Source organism: Zophobas morio, unplaced genomic scaffold (genome assembly GCF_036711695.1).
Source record: "Zophobas morio isolate AGI-343-1 ecotype UQ-CSIRO unplaced genomic scaffold, CSIRO_AGI_Zmor_V1 ptg000007l, whole genome shotgun sequence".
NCBI lineage: Eukaryota > Metazoa > Arthropoda > Insecta > Coleoptera > Tenebrionidae > Zophobas > Zophobas morio.
Window position 1 is genome coordinate 6,790,787 of NW_026972112.1, and position 20,392 is coordinate 6,811,178.

Genomic DNA, 20,392 nt, shown 5'->3' on the forward strand with positions numbered 1-20,392 from the left:
CTTGGGGAGATCAGTAGAAGATCGCGCTAATGAAAACAAAGAGCTTGAAGCTTTTAATAAAATTGTTTGTTTCTTTGTACGCTAAATAAAGCTCGGTGACGGAGCAAAAGCTTTAATTTAGTGAAGACGCACGACAAGATTTGTGCTAATGTGAAAATTATTTTTATTTTTTCATCAAGTCTGACTGATTTTTCATTCTAGCAGATGTAAAAAATTCTAGTCGTGGAGTCTTCTTTACAAGTTAAATTTCAATTAGTCTTCTAATTAAAGTACGGGTTCGGTAAATCTGCACAGCATTAAATTACTCTAGAGCGAAGTGCTGTGATAGTAAAAACTGTACCGAAAAGTATTAAATTAATTTACTCTGCTCTGCAGTAAAGTAGAAACCTCATGCTTTATTCTCACACCCCCGGGCATAAAAAATAATAGAACAGTATTATTCTTTTGTTCTTGTGTGTACTATTATGATTACGCTCCACGTTAGGGGTTGTCAAAATAAAATGTTAATCAATGTCGCTTAATCAATAGAATTACTGACGTATGTGTGAGTGAATTGCTTCCTTTAGTTAATGCGATGCCAAACATAATGGCTGCACATATGTTTCTTCTGATAATGATAAGCTCCTGTCAATGAAACTGCCATTAAACCCCGCAAAAATTGATTAAATGTTTACTCTTCCAGCAAGAAAATGATTGCACGAAGTTGTCATCGAAACTTTACGCAATCCGAGGATTAAGTCCTCAAACTCCCTCCCAGTTTCTTTCAAACTTAATAATTAATCCGTGGGGATAAGTTTTAATTGTTGGAAAAGCCAACTTCGTTTGACATTTAGTTTAAAATAAAATTTATATTGTGTGTATTGTGATAAGCGATTGTTGATGTGGACATAAACACCGACAAGGGAATCAAAGAATAATTTGATGAAATTTTCGCGCATGTCTGATACCCACGTGTAAAAGGAGGAAAATTAGAAAAAGTCTTTTAGTTACAGTAATACCTACATACGGTCGAGTTCTCTGAAATCATGAAAGAAGTTGTTTGAAATGTGGAAGATTTTGTGTCTGTTGAATGTGCTTTGTGCATGTGGGAGCTTTCAGCAAATATCAAACGATTTGAAAAAAGGTCGGTAATTAATTATAGAGATAAATTTAAGTAAGGAAAATTATTTTCCATTGTTTTTATAACCAATTTTTGCGGTAATACTTCCAACCGACATTCGTTGTAACTGAATTATTCATAAAAATATTTAAACGCGCCTTTAGGGAAATTACTACGTTATCAATATATTGTTGGGGCTTTTTACATTAATAGTAACCGGGAAGCAATTTTGATCCATATACAAATTAAAGGAAAAGTCTTGTTTAACGAATTCTGTATTTTACGTATGTAAATACGCATAAGCAAAATAATAATGAAATGATGTCATCAGTCTTTTGGATCGGAGTAATAAATATTTTTTTTAATATGGTCTGTAGTAGACACGAAATTAGACATTCGTGAAAATTACCCAATTACAGTACTCCCTTTACTTACCATTTGGAAGTAAGAGAGGCATAAAGATAAGTTTTCATAGTCGTAATAATTTAACGACTCCATTTTAGTCACTCTATATCCAAGTATAAATGAGTGCTCGCAAAACGAAATGAGAGATATCCAGTAAAAATTAATCTCGTAGTTGTTAATTTAAATTCTAACTCAGTTTGTTTTTTTTTTTCGTTGTTGTTTGATTTCTCTTAGTTATTTCCACGTTTTCTGTATTCACTATTAGTAGACTACACCCTACCCTAAAACATCAAAGCAACAATGTAATTACGTAAAGTAACGCCTGGAACTCCATACCTACGAATATAGAAATAGGACACCCTTCCAGCAACTATAAATCCTACAGCAACAATCAGATTATCTGTCGGCAAAAATGTAAAACTAGCAACACGAGGCCGAGAATAACGCTAACATGCTTCTCCCTGTGAAAAAAATGACCATTATAAATGTTGAAGTTGTGTTGGAGTCTGATAAACGTACAATTTCTGACGGGGAGGTTATGAATAATATGAAATGTTAAGTGGTAAATTAGTGTAAATATGCGTGTTGAAGAGCAGCGTTTTTGTGAAAACGGGGGTTTAATTTATTGTTATTTGTTGTTTAGTTTCAGTAACGAGAAAACTTGAACCTAATTTGTGAGGCAAAATAGACGTTGAACTTTTTTTTTCATAAATGCTAACTGATGCGTATATATTACTATTAAACAGAACAAAATAACAGTAATTAAATTAACATATTTTAATAATTACAACGCTGGCATTTTTTCCATCCCTATTGCGAGATTCGTGCGGTATTTACAGGTTACATACATTGTCGGAGTTTGGGTGTAAAAGCTCTGGAAGAAGTTTCCGCAACTACTCTTTTATAAGTATATCAAAATAAATAGGGTTGACTGTTAAACTTCAGGCAATAAAGTGTACATGATGTACGTGAGGTTTTCATAATAAAATTTTGTGGTCAATTTTTTAGAAAAAACAATCATCCACTTCTGATATTTACAACAGTGTTAGCTCTGATAAAAACAGTAATGTGTTTCAAGAATAAATAATAATAATGTTCACTTCGAGTTATAAATACATTTGTAAAAGTCCTAAACAAGTTCTGACAAAGAACAGAAAACAAAGATAATAAAATATTAGGTCAAATATACAGACCGGAACTTTAATAAAATGAATTACTCCAAATTTAAAGCATTATTTTGCTTAAAAGTATAGTTTACTACAAAAGCTATTTTATTTTACGTAAATACGTTTTTCAGGGTGATTGTTTCAATTTTTATTTTAATTGATGAAATAAATTACTTCATTAATTAATTTTTTGCCACATCTGTAACATAAGTAGCTCTAAAAAATATGAAAACAATTATAATCAAAGAACCTCTCACACTATAAATTTCAAGCTTTTAGAAGGGATGAAACGTTAACCTTAAATCGTGTACAAAATTTCGAAAAATTTTAGTTTTCTTCGAACACCTTCCAAAATTAACTATAGAGTTTTTTGTAGATTGGCTCCATTTTTTTGTAATTCCTACAGTTTCAGAGAATTGCCAACATGAAATTGGGCAATTTTTAGGAAAAAAAATGTTATTTTCGAATAAACAAATACGCTATATTTTTCGAAACAGATCATCGAAATTTATATCCCAGAATTTTGTGTGGATTTTTAGACGACTTTCAAAAGTTCAATTTTTCAATTTATGAAAATTTTGATCTTTTTTTGACCACCTTCGAAAATTATCTAGAGATTTTGATCTCCAGAAACTACTTTCGACCTCATTTTTTTGGTAACTCTTACCGTTTTCCAAGAATTGCTTAATGAAATATGATAATATTTCTAAAATTTTGCTCCAGAATTTATAATACGCTATATTTTTTAAAGATATCAATTTTTCTATTTATGAAAATTTTTACCTTTTTTCGACCATCTTCGAAAATTACCTAAAAAGATTTTTTCCAGATTTTGACCTCCAGAAGAACTTCTGTAATAACTTTTACCATTTTCCAGAATCGCTCGATGAAATACTTATGACAATTTTTAGGATACGTAAAAATTTTGATTTTCAAATCGAATATTTCTAAAATCTTGCTCCGGGACTACAAATACGCCTTTTGAATCAGGTCGTCGAGATCTACGAGTATATATCCCAGAATTTATTGTGGATTTTTAATTAACTTTCAAAAGCTCAGTTTTTCAATTTATGAAAACTTTGACCTTTTCTCTACCACCTTCGATTTTGATCTCCAGTTCTTACTTTCGGACTCGGGGACCACGAGATCTCTTTTCTAGAATTTTTTATGGAATTTTTTAAGATAAAAAAATGATTTTCAAACCGAATATTTCTAAAATATTGATGGATCTAAATTCCAGATTTTTTGTGAATTTCTAGAAAACTTTCAAAAGGTCAATTTTTCAGTATAAATATGAAAACCCTTTTTTAATGACCTTCTACCTCTTACCTAAAGAGATTTTTTTGTAGATTTTGACTTCCAGAAGTTACTTGCGATCCAGTTTACATGATAACTTTTACTATTTTCCAGAATTGCTAAATGAAATATAGCAATTTTTCGGATTAAAAAGAAATTAAACAGCATATTTCTATAGTCTTCCTCTGGAACCATAAAACGCTATATTTTTCGATTCAGGTCGTCGAAATCTATATCTCAGAATGTTTTGTGGCTTTTAGACAACTTTCAGAAGCTATTTTTCAATTTATAAAATTTTGACCTTTTTTACACCACCGTTGAAAATTATCTAAAGAGATTTTTTGTAGATTCTGACCTCGAGAAACTGCTTTCGCTCTCATTTCGTTCATAACTCTCACCGTTTTTCCAGAATTGTTTAATGAAATTTTTTCGGATTTAAAAAAAAAATTCAAAAAGAATGTTCCTAAAATCTTGCCCCGGGGCTATAAATACCCTATATTTTTCGAATCAATCGTCGTATTCTATTTCCTAGTAATTTTTGTGGATTTTTAGAAAATTTTTGGAAGACCTCAATTTTGACATTTATGAAAATTTTGACTTTTTCAATCACCTAAAAAGATTTTTTGCAGATTTTGACTTTCAGAAGATACTTTCGGCATCATTCTTCATTTCCTTAATAACTTTTACCATTTTCGAGAATCGCTCGATTAAATACTTACGGTAATTTTTAGAATAAAAAAAAATGGTTTTCAAACCAAATATTTCTAAAATCTTACTGCGGGACTCTAAATACCCTATATTCTTCGAATCAGGACGTCGAAATCTATATCCCAGAATTTTTTGTATATTTTTAGACAACTTTCAAAAGCTCAATTTTTCAATTTACGAAAATTTTAACCCTTTTTCTACCACCTTCGATTTTGACCTCCCAGTGTTATTTTCTGACTCATTTCCTAAATAAATAACCCTTACCATTTTTCCTGAATTGCTCTATTGAAATATGACAATTTTTCGGATAAAAAAATAGATGTGCTCCGAGACACTAGTCGCTATATTTTTCGAATAGTGTCATCGAGATTTATATTCCAGAATTTTTTGTGGAATTTTAGACAACGTTCTAAAATTCAATTTTTGAAAATTTTGACTTTTTTTAACCACCGTCGAAAATTATCCAAGGAGATTTTTTGTAGATTTTGACCTGCAGAAACTACTTTGGTCTCATTTCGTTGATAACTCTCGTTTTTCCAGAATTGCTTAACGAAATATGGTAATTTTTCGAAATAAAAAAATACATATATTTTCAAACCGAATATTTCTAAAAAATATAATGAATATATATATATTTTCAAACCAAATATTTCTAAAATTTTGCTCCAGAACTTATAATATGCTATATTTTTCGAATCGCGTCGTTGAGGTCTACATCCCAAAATTTTTTGTAGAATTTTATATAACTTTCAAAGGCTCAGTTTTCCAATTTATGAAAATTTTGACCTTTTTTGAACACGTTTGAAAATTACCTAAACACATTTTTTGTGTAGATTTTGGCCTCCAGAAATTACTTACGGCCTTATTTCCTTGATAATACTTAGGGTTTTCCGGCATTGCTCAGAGAATTATGGAAATTTTTCGGATTTAAAAATTAAATTATTTTCAAAAAGAATATTTCCAAAATCTTGTTCCGGGACTATAAATACCCTATATTTTTCTCATCAGTCGTCGAGATCGATTTCCTAGAGTTTTTTGTAGATGTTTAGCCAATTTTTGAGGAGCTTACTTTTTCCATTTATAAAAATTTTGACCTTTTTTCGACCACCTGCAAAAATTATTTAAAGAGATTTTGACCTGCAGAAGTTACTTTCGATTTCATTTCCTTAATAACTTTTAGACTTTTACCATTTTCCAAAATCGTCCGAAAAAATACGTATGACAATTTTTAAGAAAAAAAAAAATTTCAAACTGAATATTTCTAAAATCTTGATCGATCTATATTCCAGATTTTTTCTGAATTTTTAAAAACTTTCAAAAGCTCAATTTTTCAACACAAATATGAAAACTTGATCTTTTTTAATCACCTTCGAAAATTACCTAAAGAGATTTTTTGTAAATTTTGACATTCAAAATTCACTTTCGGCCCAATTTTCAGAATCGCTAAATGAAATATAGCAATTTTTCGAATTAAAAAAATCAAACTGTATATTTGTAAAGTCTTGGTCCGGGACCATAAAGACGATATATTTTTCGAACCAGGTCGTCGAGATCTATCTCTCAGCATTTTTTGTGGATTTTTTGACAATTTTTGAAGATCTCAATTTTTCAATTTATATAAATTTTGACCTTATTTTGACCACCGTCGAAAATTATGTAAAGAGATTTTTATTTTTTGTAGATTTTGATCCCTAGAAACTACTTTCGGCCTCATTTTCTTGATAACTCTTACCGTTTTCCAGAATTGCTTAATGAAATACAGTAATTTTTCTTATTTAAAAAAAATCTTTTCAATATTTCTAAAATTTTATTCCGGGACTATAAATACGCTATATTTTTCAAATCGAGTCATCAAGATCTATATCCCAGAATTTTTTCTAGATTTTTAAAAAACTTTCAATGACCCAGTTTTTCAATTTATGAAAATTTTGACCTTCTTCGACGACATTCGACAATTACCGAAAGAGATTTTTTTGTAGATTTTGGCCTCCAGAAGTTTCTTTCGGCCTCACTTCCTTAGTAACTCTTAGCATTTTTCCGGAATTGCTCAGAGAATTATGGAAATTTTTCAGATTTAAAAAATAAAATAATTTTCAAAAAGAATATTTCTAAAATCTTGTTCCGGGACTATAGATACCCTATATTTTTTTCATCAGTCGTCGAGATCGATTTCCTAGAATTTTTTGTAGATGTTTAGACAATTTTTGAAGAGCTCACTTTTTCCATTAATAAAAATTTTGACCTTTTTTCGACCACCTGCAAAAATTATTTAAAGAGATTTTGACCTGCAGAAGTTACTTTCGACTTCATGTCCTTAATAACTTTTACCATTTTTCAAAATCGTCCGAAAAAGTATGTATAATTTTTAAGAAAAAAAAAATTTCATACTGAATATTTCTAAAATCTTGATCGATCTATATTCCAGATTTTTTCTGAATTTTTAAAAACTTTCAAAAGCTCAATTTTCAACACAAATTTGAAAACTTGATCTTTTTTAATCACCTTCGAAAATTACCTAAAGAGATTTTTTGCAGATTTTGACATCCAGAATTCACTTCCGGCCCAATTTTCAGAATCGCTAAATGAAATATAGCAATTTTTCGAATTAAAAAAATCAAACAGTATATTTGTAAATTCTTGGTCCGGGACCATAAAGACGATATATTTTTCGAACCAGGTCGTCGAGATCTATCTCTCAGCATTTTTTGTGGATTTTTTGACAATTTTTGAAAATCTCAATTTTTCAATTTATATAAATTTTGACGTTATTTTGATCACCGTCGAAAATTATTTAAAGCGATTTTATATTTTTTGTAGATTTTGACCTCTAGAAACTACTTTCGGCCATATTTCTTTGATAACACTTACCGTTTTCCAGAATTGCTTAATGAAATACAGTAATTTTTCTTATTTAAAAAAATCTTTTCAATATTTCTAAAATTTTATTCCGGGACTATAAATACGCTATATTTTTCAAATTGAGTCATCAAGATCTATATCCCAGAATTTTTTCTAGATTTTTAAATAACTTTCAATGGCCTAGTTTTTCAATTTATGAGAATTTTGACCTTCTTCGACGACCTTCGACAATTACCTAAAGAGATTTTTTTGTAGATTTTGGCGTCCAGAAGTTTCTTTCGGTCTCACTTCCTTGGTAACTCTTAGCATTTTTCCGGAATTGCTCAGAGAATTATGGAAATTTTTCGGATTTAAAAAATAAAATAATTTTCAAAAGGAATATTTCTAAAATCTTGTTCCGGGACTATAAATACCCTATATTTTTCGAATCAGCCGTCGAGATCGATTTCCTAGAACTTTTTATAGATCTTTAGACAATTTTTGAAGAGCTCAATTTTTCCATTTATGAAAATTTTGACCTTTTTTCGAACACCTTCGAAAATTATATATTTAAAGAGATTTTGATCTACAGAAGTTAATTTCGGCTTCATTTGCTTGATAACTTTTACCAATTTCCAAAATTGACCGAAAAATACGTATGGCAATTTTTAAGATAAAAAAAAAGATTTTCATATTGAATATTTCTAAAATCTTGATCGATCTATATCCCAGATTTTTTGTGAATTTTTAGAAAACTTTCAAACGCTCAATTTTTCAATACAAATAAGTATGAAAACTTTGACCTTTTTTTAACCATCTTTGCAAACTGTCTAAAGAAATTTTTTGTAGATTTTGACCTCGAGAAACTACTTTCGGCCTCACTTCGTTGATAACTCCTACCGGTTTTCTAGAATTCCTTAATGAAAGACGGAAATTTTTCTCATTAAAAAAATATGTTTTCAAACCAAGTATTTCTAAAATTTTGCTCCAGAACTTATAATACGCTATATTTTTCGAACCGTGTCATGGAAATCTATATACCAGAATTTTTTGTAGATTTTTAGATAACTTTCTCAATTTACGAAAATTTTAATCTTCTTTAACCACCTTCGAAAATTACCTAAAGAAGATTTTTTTGTAGATTTTGCCTTCTAGAAGATACTTCCGGCCACACTCCCTTAGTAACTTTTGGCATTTTCCAAAATTATTGCGAGATTATGGAAATTTTTCGGATTTAAAAAAAAATATTTTCAAAAAGAATATTTCTAAAATCTAGCTTCGGGGCTATAAAAACCCTATTTTTTTCAAATCAATCGACGAATTCTATTTCCTAGTAATTTTTGTAGATTTTAGACAATTATTGGAAAACCTCAATTTTCCATTTATGAAAATTTTGACTTTTTCAATCGCAAAAGATTTTTTTGCAAATTTTGACCCCCAGAAGTTACTTTTCCAGAATCGCTCGATTAAATACTTACGGCAATTTTTAGAACAAAAAAAAAAGGTTTTCAAACCAAATATTTCAAAAATCTTGCTTCAGGACTATAAATACGCTATATTTTTCTAATCAGTTTATCGAGATTTATATTTCAGAATTTTTGGTAGATTTTTAGACAACGTTCAAGTTAAATTTTCCAAAATATGAAAATTTTGACCTTTTTTTGGCCACCTTCGAAAGTTATGTAAAGAAATTTCTTTTGTAAATTTTGACCTCCAGAAACTACTTCGGCCTTACTTACTCTTACTGCTTTTCTAGAATTGCCTACCGAGATATGGTAATTTTTCTGATTTAAAAAAATATATATTTTCAAACTGAATATTTCTAAAATTTTGGTCCGGAACTCATAATACGCTATATTTTTTGAATCCTGTCATCGAGATCTATATCCCAGATTTTTTTGTAGATGTTTGTATAACTTTCAAAGGCTCAGTTTTTCAATTTATGAAAATTTTGACTTTTTTTCGACCACGTTCGAAAATTACCTAAAGAGATATTTTTTGTAGATTTTGGCCTCCAGATTTTACTTTCAGTCTCACTGTGATAACTCTTACCATTTTTCCACAGTTGTTCAGAGAATTATAGAAAATTTTCGGATTAAAAAAAAACTATTTTCAAAAAAATCTTTCTAAAATCTGGCTCTGGGACCACAAATACCTCATATTTTTTTAATCAGCCGTCGAGATCTACTTTCTAGAATTTTATGTGGAATTTTTTTAAGATAAAAAAAAAATATTTTTAAAACGAATATTTCTAAAATCTTGATACATCTAAATCCCAGATTTTTTGTGAATTTGTAAGAAACTTTGAAAAGCTCAATACGAATATAAAAACTTTGACCTTTTTTGAACCACCTTCGAAAGTTACCTAAAGAGATTTTTTTTTTGTGAATTTTGACTTTTTGACAGAAATTTATAACTTTTACCATTTTCCAGAATCGCTCGATTAAATACTTATGGCAATTTTTAGGTTTTCAAATCGAATATTTCTAAAATCTTGCTCCGAAACTATAAACATGCTATATTTTTCGAATAGTGTCGTCGAGATCTATATCTTCGAATTTTTGTGAATTTTTAGACAACTTTCAAAAGTTCAACTAACCAATTTATGAAAATTTTGATCTTTTTTCTACCACCTTCGAAAATTACCTGGAGAGTTTTTTTTGTAGATTTTGACTTCCAGTTACTTTTTCCAGAATCGCTTAATGAAATATGAGAATTTTTCGGATTAAAAAAAAATACATACCAATATTTCTAAAATTTTGCTCCCGGACTATAAATACGCTATATTTCTCGAATAGGTTCGTCGATATCTATATTCTCGAACTTTTTTAACTCAAAAGTTCAATTTTCCAAAATATGAAAATTTTGACCTTTTTTGACCACCTTCGAAAATTATGCAAAGAAATTTATTTTGTAGATTTTGACTTTTAGAAACTACTTCGGCCTCATTTATTTGATGACTCTTACTGTTCTTCCAGAATTGTTTAGTGAGATATGGTAATTTTTCGAATTTAAAAAAATATATATTTTCAAACCAAATATTTCAAAAATTTTGCTCCCTATAAACTTTCAAAAGTTCAGTTTTTCAATTTTTGAAAATTTTCGACCACCTTGGAAAATTACCTACCTATTTTTTGTACATTTTGGAAATTACTTTCGGCACCACTTTCTTGGTAACTTTTAGCATTTTTCCAGAATTGCTCAAAAAATTATGAATATTTTTCGGATTAAAAAAAATTTCAGAAAGAATATTTCTAAAATCGTGTCCCGGAGTTATACCTAAATATATAGGTAGCCCAAATTTTTCTAATCAGTCGTCGAGATCTATTTTCTAGAATTTTTTGTGAATTTTTAGACAATTAGACCTTAATTTTTCCATTTATATAAATTTTTACCTTTTTTCCGCCACCTTCGAAAATTACCTAAAGAGATTTTTTTGCAGATTTTGACCTCCACAAATTACGTTCCGGCTTATTTCCTTAATAAGTTTTATCATTTTCCAAAATACTTTATCATTCTCCATGAAATACTTACGGCAAGTTTTAAGATAAAAAAAAATATTTTCAAACTGAATATTTCTAAAATCTTGCTCCGGGAGTAGAAATAAATACAGTATATTTTTCGAACCAGGTTGTCCATATCTATGTGCTTTCAAAAGCTCAATTTTTCAATGCATATATGAAAACTTTGATTTTTTTTAACCACCCTCAAAAAATACCTAAAGACATTTTTTCTAGATTTTGACTTCTACATCCCAGAATTTTTTGCGGATTTTTAGACGACTTTCAAAAGCTCAATTTTTCAATGTATGAAAATTTTGACCTTTTTTCTACCACCGTCGAAAATTACCTAAAGAGATTTTTTGTAGATTTTGACCTCCAGATATTATTTTCGGACTCACTTCTTTAATAACCCTTACCATTTTTCAGAACCCCTTAATAAAATATAACAAATTTTTCGGTTTAAAAAAAAAATTATTCATACCAAATATTTCTAAAATCTTGCTCTGGAACTATAAATACGCTATATTTTTCGAATAAGGTCGTCGATATCTAAAACCTAGATTTTTTTGACCTCCAGATGTCACTTTCGGCCTCATTTCCTTGATGCCTTTTACCATTTTTCCAAAACAGTTTAATGAAATATGACCATTCTTTGGATTAAAAATAATAATTTTCAAACCGAATATTCTAAATTTTTCCTCCGGGACTATAAATATGTCATATTTTTCGGATTAGCTCGCGGAGATCTATATTCCAGATTTTTCTGTGGACTTTTTAAACACTCAATTTTTCAATTTATGAAAATTTTGACTTTTTTCGAAAATTACCAAAAGAGATTTTGTTGTAGATTTTGATCTTTACTTACTTTCGACCTCATTTTTTTCGGACAGTCATTTTTCCAGAATCGCACAACGAAAATGGCAATAAAAAAATGACTTTCACCAAATATTTCGAAAATCTTTGGGCAATTTTTTAATACGAAAATTTTGACTTTGTTTCAACTACTATTTTTACCATTTTTCCAGAAACGCCAATATAAAATATGGCAATTTTTAAAATTTTCAAAAATTTTGATTTTGAAACCGACTATTAATTTTATTATTTACAGTTCAGATTTTCTAGTACAATTTCGATTCTTTTGCCAAAAACCTAGGCATAAGATCAACAACAGGGAGAATTTTTAAATTACGGGCCCAGAAACATATTATGGTGCACATTTTAAGTAGGGTTAACTTAAGAAACTTGTGAGATGACGTCATTCAATTTTAAAATTAGCTAATTTTTTCAAGATTTTCTTAAAATACATAGAAAATTTCCCCCTAGTCAGTCCAGTAATTTTGGAGATCATAGTTTAGTAAAATAACCAAAACACAAACAGACAGACAAACGGAAATCTATTAAATGTTCAGTCGCTTCTCACTTTTATCCTGTAGAATTATTTTCGTAACGTTAAAAAGTAAATAAAAGCTAAAATTGATTTTTCTGAGAGCTGCACAAGTTTTGGGACGTTTGTTTTTTCTGAAATAAGTCAAGAGGAAAAAATAACCATCTCTTCTGTAAGAAATGTTGGATTTGAAAATTATCAGACCAGAATAATTGTGGCAAAAGTTAAAAAAACCGCCCTAGCACCGCTACATCAAAAGCTTCTGCAGCAGCTTTTTCTCCAAATAAAATTAGTAAAATAATTTAAAAAACAAACAACGCAAAACGCGACCACAGCAGCCACACTCGACTTTCCAGGCAGCCAGTCAAAGAAAATAAAAATCCGCCCCACTTCCCACGCTGAAAAACCTCTCCACCTCCAATTAAAAGAAAACTCCACCTCAACCTCAATTCTTTCAGTTCAATACCAATACGTCGTCGAGAAATGGCTCAATGACGTCGATTCTGATTTATCCCACTTCAATTCGCTGGCGGCCCACCTAACTTGGAAGCTGTCCACCGACCCTGACGAGAAAACTTTGTGGCAAGCTCGCCAGCTGGGGAAAGCGAGGAACAGGTGGAAAAACAAAGTGTGCGAATCCACGATCAGAACCGACTGGACGATGCCGGAACAGAGAAGGAAAATTTATCTGATGTGCAGGGGGCCGAAGTTCGGCGATCAAATGGTCTTGTGAGTGTTATTTTGCTCGGAAAACACTTCTCTAATTATGTTGCAGGGAGTATTTGGAGGTTTTGGGGAAATTATCGGAGGAGTACAATTCGGAAGTGTGCTTGGAAGGGCGTCCGGTGAAAGTTAACGAAAGCGCGCCGAATTTTCCGGAGGAAGGGGATTGTTTGTACGGGGAGCCAGATTTGGAAAGGATTATGAAAAGGAACGATTTGGATCCGGAGCAGCTGAAGTGGATTTGGCTTAATTGGCACGATTCGGTGGGGCCTAGGGTTAAAGTGCCGTTTCGGGTGGCTGTGGAATACCAGAATCTTGCAGCGAGGAGCAATGGTAGGAATTTAACAATAATTTTAACATTTTATTATTTTTGTTGAAGTCAGAGCTAAACCCACAACTGTTTGATTTTATGTCGCTGAAATTAGCTCCGAATTGGTATTTCGATTCGTGTTTTGGTGACTTAAATTGATGTCAGTTTGTATAGCAGCAGGTAGGTAATTAAAGCTCCATACCTGAAATGAACATATTTTAAGGAAAAAAATACTTCAAGGTGTAGAAAGCTAACTTCAAAGTGGTTTTGTTTTTATAATTTGAGCAGATTAATATATTTTTTCTGCGAGATCACAGACTTTGGGATTAAAAATCCAAAAATAATAACTGAAACAATTACATAATTTTTAATTCATTATCTTCTCTCTAATTTTCTCACATAGTAGGATTTCCGAATGGTTTGCATGAATTCCAATATTCTAAAAAAAAAATCTAAACATATACTTCAATAATTATTTCCGGTAGTAATTCTTCCAAACAACATAAAAAAATTATACAGAAAATAAATAATATCTGACTCACATCACATAAATTCCGGTGAATTAAAAAAATACATTTCAGTAATTTCAGCTTGACATGGCAATTATAAAAATTCTAGAAATTTTTATAATTTCAAGAATTTTAACATAAGTCCAATTTCTTTCATTAAATTTCGTACTTTCGATGAATTCGACCAAGTTTAAAATAATTCTAGTACTACCAAGCAAATAAATCGGCGCTACAATGACGTAAAAAATGTAGTATAGTAATAATAAAGTAAAGTGGATTCGCAATAATAGGCCACACTTGATTTGTCAAAATTTTGAAGTGTTAACCAAAATTTTTCCGCACTGATGAATTGTCCAAATTGTGTCTAAATTCGTGATAAAACATAAAATCCTTCATCCTTCTTAAAAAACAGCGATTTCTTTGCTTTTTTATGAACCGCATTTTTTTTTTGTAACTTAATTTTTCGTTAAAGTTGTTTCTCTTGAACTAGCTAGCTAAAAACCATAAAATTTTTTTAGCTAGAAATTCACCACATACGAGTAACAACAGATCTGCAAAATACCGGGTGACTATTAATGACTGAAGCAATTGTGCATTAGTGGCAGTAGTATTAGCAAGCCAATGAGAAGATGGCATCAGGTATGCCATAAAATTTTAAATATGTTGCCAACGTGGCAGAAAAAAATCACAAACATTAATTAATAATTTGGAATTTTTTGAGAATTTTTAGACAACTTTTTTAAAAGTGAAATTTTTCCATTTTTCAAATTTCGACACATTCTTGATCATTTTCTAAACGTAACTAAATACATTTTTTTCTCCAACAGTTTTCTCAGAATCGGCGGTTGAAACACCGAAATTTTTTGAATTTTTGAAAAATTTGTTATTTAAACCCAAAATTTTGAAAATGTTGCGCGATGACCATAAACACGGTATACTTTTGGAAACAGCATGTCGAAATCTACATCCCTGAATTTTTTGAAAAATTTTAGACAACTTTTTTAAAAGTGAAATTTTTCCAATACTCTTCCCTTCTTCAAATTTCGGTCCATTTTTGATCATTTTCGGAACTTAACTAAATACATTTTCTTGTAAATTTCGAACTCTAGAACTCACTTCCAACCTCGTTTCTTTGATAACTCCAACAGTTTTCTCAGAATTGGCCGTTGAAACATAGAAATTTTTTGAATTTTTGAAAAATTTGTTATTAAAACCCAAAATTTTGAAAATGTTGCGCGATGACCATAAACACGCTTACTTTTGGAATCAGCATCTCGAAATCTACATGTCTGAATTTCTTGAGAATTTTTAGACAACTTTTTTAAAAGTGAAATTTTTGCCTTTTTCAAATTTCGACTCATTTTTGATCATTTTCTAAACTTAACTAAATACATTTTTTTGTAAATTTCGAGCTCTAGAACTCACTTGCGACCCCGTCTCTTTGATAACTCCAACAGTTTTCTCAGAATCGGCCGTTGAAAAACCGAAATTTTTTGAATTTTTGAAAAATTTGTTTTTAAGACCGAAAATTTTGAAATGTTGCGAAATGACCATCAACATGGTATATTTTTGGAATCAGCACGTCGAGATCTACATGTCTGAATTTTTTGAGAATTTTTAGACAACTTTTTTAAAAGTGAAATATTTGTCTTTTTCAAATTTCGATAGAACTCACTTCCGACCCCGTCTCTTTAATAACCCCAACAGTTGTCTCAGAATCGGCAGTTGAAACATCGGAATTTTTGAAAAATTTGTTATTAACACCCAAAATTTTGAAAATGTTGCGCGATGACCATAAACACGCTATACTTTTGGAATCACCATGTCGAAATCTACATCCCTGAATTTTTTGAAAAATTTTAGACAACTTTTTTAAAAGTGAAATTTTTCCAATCCTCTCCCCTTCTTCAAATTTCGGCCCATTTTTGATCATTTTCGGAACTTAACTAAATACATTTTCTTGTAAATTTCGAGCTTTAGAACACACTTCCAACCTCGTTTCTTTGATGCTCCAACAGTTTTCTCAGAATCAGTCGTTGAAATATCGAAATTTTTGGAATTTTTGAAAAGTTTGATATTAATCAAAATTTGTTATCAACACCCAAAAATTTGAAAATGTTGCGCGATAACCACAAACACGCTACACTTTTAGAACCATCATCTCGAGATCTACATCCTTGAATTTTTTGAGAATTTTTAGACAACTTTTTTAAAAGTGAAATTGTTCCCTTTTTCAAATTTCGACTCATTTTTGATCATTTTCTAAACGTAACTAAATACATTTTCTTGTAAATTTCGAGCTCTAGAACTCACTTCCAACCTCGTTTCTTTGATAGTTCCAACAGTTTTCTCAGAATCGGCTGTTGAAACATCGAAATTTTTTGAATTTTTGAAAAATTTGTTATTAACACCCAAAATTTTGAAAATGTTGCGCGATGACCATAAACACGCTATACTTTTGGAATCAGCATGTCGAAATCTACATGTCTGAATTTTTTTAAACATTTTAGACAACTTTTTTAAAAGTGAAATTTTTCCAATACTCTCCCTTTTTTCAAATTTCGGCCCATTTTTGATCATTTTCGGAACTTAACTAAATACATTTTCTTGTAAATTTCGAGCTTTAGAACTCACTTCCAACCTCGTTTCTTTGATAGCTCCGACAGTTTTCTCAGAATCGGCCGTTGAATATCGAAATTTTTTGAATTTTTAAAAAAATTGTTATTAACACCCAAAATTTTGAAAATGTTGCGCGATGACCATAAATACGCTATACTTTTGGAATCAGCATGTCGAAATCTACATCCCTGAATTTTTTGAAAAATTTAGACAACTTTTTTTAAAAGTAAAATTTTTCCAAATTCTTCAAATTTCGGCCCAATTTTGATCATTTTCGGAACTTAACTAAATACATTTTCTTGTAAATTTTGAACTCTAGAACTCACTTCCAACCTCGTTTCTTTTATAGCTCCAACAGTTTTCTCAGAATCGACCGTTGAAACATCGAAATTTTTTGAATTTTTAAAAAAATTGTTATTAACATCTAAAATTTTGAAAATGTTGCGCGATGACCATAAATACGCTATACTTTGGAATCAGCATGTCGAAATCTACATCCCTGAATTTTTTGAAAAATTTTAGACAACTTTTTTTAAAAGTAAAATTTTTCCAAATTCTTCAAATTTCAGCCCATTTTTGATCATTTTCGGAACTTAAATAAATACATTTTCTTGTAAATTTTGATCTCTAGAACTCACTTCCAACCTCGTTTCTTTAATAGCTCCAACAGTTTTCTCAGAATCGGCCGTTGAATATCGAAATTTTTAGAATTTTTGAAAAATTTGATATTAAAACCGAAAATTTTGAAATGTTGCGAAATGACCATCCACATGCCGTATTTTTGGAATTAACACGTCGAGATCTACATGTCTGAATTTTTGAGAAAAGTGAAATTTTTCCTTTCTTCAAATTTTGACTCATTTTTGAAACTTATCTAAATACATTTTCTTGTAAATTTCGAGCTCTAGAACTCACTTCCGACCTCGTTTCTTTGATAACTCCACTCAAATTAAAATTAAAATGATAAGTGCAGTGTTGGTAGGACTTTAATAGCTACTTTCTTTCTATACAGACTGGGTCAGTATGTGCGTGGTCCTTGATATTTCATTAATTTTATCATTACAGATAGAATAAAAAAATCAGATACCACAGTGATACGGCTCGTCGAGTAGCATATATCCAAATTATGTTAAACTATACAGAGTGTTTTGTTTTCGAGAAATATCGCACAACTTAGTTTTTCAAACAGAATATCGTATGTATTTTTATTAGGCTCTTTTTAGGCTTTATAAAAGCCAATTTTTGGAATTCCTTTGCGACGTTGCCACGTGATACAATTTTTTTAGGATGCAAGGATTAATAAAAAAAATGGCAATAATATTATTTTTAAGATACGTCTTGCAATATTTTATAAAGAGTGGTTGTGGTATAAATAAAATTGAGTCCTAATATACAGAGTGTTTATATATTTTTAAATGATTACAACTGTCAAACATTTCAGTTTTTTCTTCAAATTAAAAAGAACGCCACATAGGAATTTTAAAATGATCTGAGGTTATAAATTCCAAGAAGGTGTTAAAATATATTTGAAACAACTCACTTGTGTATTCTGCCTTAAAAACAAAACACTAAAACACTCTGTATATTCGAAAATATAATTTTAGTAAATGATTTTCAAATAACTGTATGCAACTTTAGTCTTAGACTTTTTAGTCGCTCACTCTGTATTTATTTGTATCGAAAATAGTCTTAACAAAAGCAAACAGGATATTGATGTTTTTAAAAATCTATAACATTTTATGTTGTTCTGACTCTCCCTAAGGCACACGTGACCACGAACTGAATTGTTGTTTTTTTTACAAGGAAAGATTCCTAAATTGGATAACAAGAAAATATTCCCAGTTTAATTATTATTCTTCTGTACAAGAATTTACAAAGTAAAATTTGCTGGAAAACATCAAAAACAATATATATCTTAATAATATTAAGAGTAGTCATTAGAATAACGAGGGTTGGGTGGGCGGGACTACTTCTTTTTTATGGGACTGTAGAAAAATGCGAAAGTTAGTCCCGCCCACCTCCTTTCTCTATTTCACTCAGTTACTTTAGTTACTATAATATGGGAATTCAATTCAGTTTTGATAAGCAGTAGAACTTAAGGTTTAAAACAGAGTCAAAAAATTTTTTTAAATATAATAAGAGTCCACCAAGGGTCCATATAAGAACACTGAAATTGGAAAAATGTGGATGCGCCGGGTCACCATCCATAAAAACATTTCAATGTGTCCAAAAAATTGTCACACTCTCAAATAGTAAACACTTTAGCCTAAATAATTTGCGCCTTCAGGTTACGACGACATCGGCGCAGTGTGGCGTGAAGAACTCGAAACCCCCGACTTGGAAAAATTCGTCTTTGATTTATACGAAGAAATACAGCCCCTGTACGTAATGTTACACGCTGTAGTGCGACACAAGCTTTACCAGAAATATGGACCTTCACATATTGATCCCAAGGGACCAATTCCTGTACACTTATTAGGTAATTGAACCTTACAAAAAACGCAGTAATAACCCACTGGTTTCAGGAAACATGTGGGGACAAGACTGGGTGTCTTTACTAGAATTATTTTCAGTTTCAAGTGCAAACATAAATTTAAACGAAAAATTACAAAATAAAAATTTGACAGTCAAAGATATGGTAAAATACTTAATATATTTGGTGCACTGATAGTTTTCACACATATTGTTAAGGTTCTAGAAGCTGAAGATTTTTACACGTCTTTGCGTCTTCCAGAAATGACTGACAAGTTTTGGAAATTCTCGATTTTTGAGGAAAATGAGAACACCACGCTGTGTCATGGAACAGCGGCTGACTTATACAGTCGCGACGACTTCAGGTAAACACTAACTATCACTGATGCTTTCCTTACTATTTCAATTTTAGAATGCTAATGTGTGGTAAAGTTAACATGGAAGATTTTTACATCATTCATCACGAAATGGGACACATCGAATACTATATGGCGTATCAAGAACAACCCGCTGTGTTTCAAGTTCGTATAATTTTCCAATATTAAAGTGAAAATTAAATATGTTCTTCAGGATGGCACCACAACCGCTTTTCACGAAAGCATAGGAGACGCTGTAATGCACGGTGTCATGACACCTCAACACCTCCATCGCCTTAGTTTACTGACCGACAATCAATTAATCGACAACAACACAGAACTTTACCTGCTATTCTACCAAGCTTTGTCTAAAATTCCAGAAATTCCCTTTTCTCTAATCATCGATAAATACCGCTGGGAGATTTTCAGAGACAACGTCCCTTACGACAAGTGGAACGAATACTACTGGCACTTGAACAAAAAGTACAGAGGAATCGTTCCACCTGAAAATAGAAGTGGAAGATACTTTGACGCTGGAGCCAAATTTCACATTCCTGATAACACTCCATACATACGCTATTTCTTAAGTAGCATACTACAAGTCCAAATTTTCAAAAGCTTGTGTGAGCTGACGCTGTATGGAACAGCGGCTAGTAGTAACGAAGACAGTAACTTACCCCTTCACAAATGCGATATTTATGGGTCGAAAAATGCAGGGAAAAAACTGCTGTAAGTTACTCAGTACATGTTTTGATTTGTTCTCAGTGTGTTTTTCAGCGCTATGATGGAAAAAGGCTCGAGCATCCCCTGGCCTGAAGCGCTTTCAATAATTAGTGAAACCCCTCAAATTTCTACAAAACCGTTTTTAGAATATTATAAACCCATTTATACGTGGCTGAAAAAATATATTGAGTCGAATGACGTGTATGTTGGCTGGTAAATATAACCCTGCAAACAGAATTGCCACTTTTCATTTACCCAAAAATTTTGTTATCCCAATAGTG

The 20,392-nt window shown here is 30.8% G+C and overlaps 1 protein-coding gene across 1 annotated transcript; it reads left to right on the forward strand.

Moving 5' to 3' along the window:
- The first annotated feature begins 1,013 nt into the window (after positions 1–1,013).
- LOC135124062 (angiotensin-converting enzyme-like) lies at positions 1,014–20,348 on the forward strand. The gene is made up of 9 exons (XM_064048924.1): positions 1,014–1,123; positions 12,858–13,128; positions 13,175–13,455; positions 18,848–19,039; positions 19,086–19,198; positions 19,252–19,397; positions 19,445–19,553; positions 19,603–20,117; positions 20,166–20,348. Exons 1-9 carry the CDS (start codon positions 1,045–1,047, stop codon positions 20,326–20,328), a joined length of 1,869 nt encoding a protein of 622 aa, XP_063904994.1. The 5' UTR covers positions 1,014–1,044; the 3' UTR covers positions 20,329–20,348.
- The last annotated feature ends 44 nt before the right edge of the window (positions 20,349–20,392 follow it).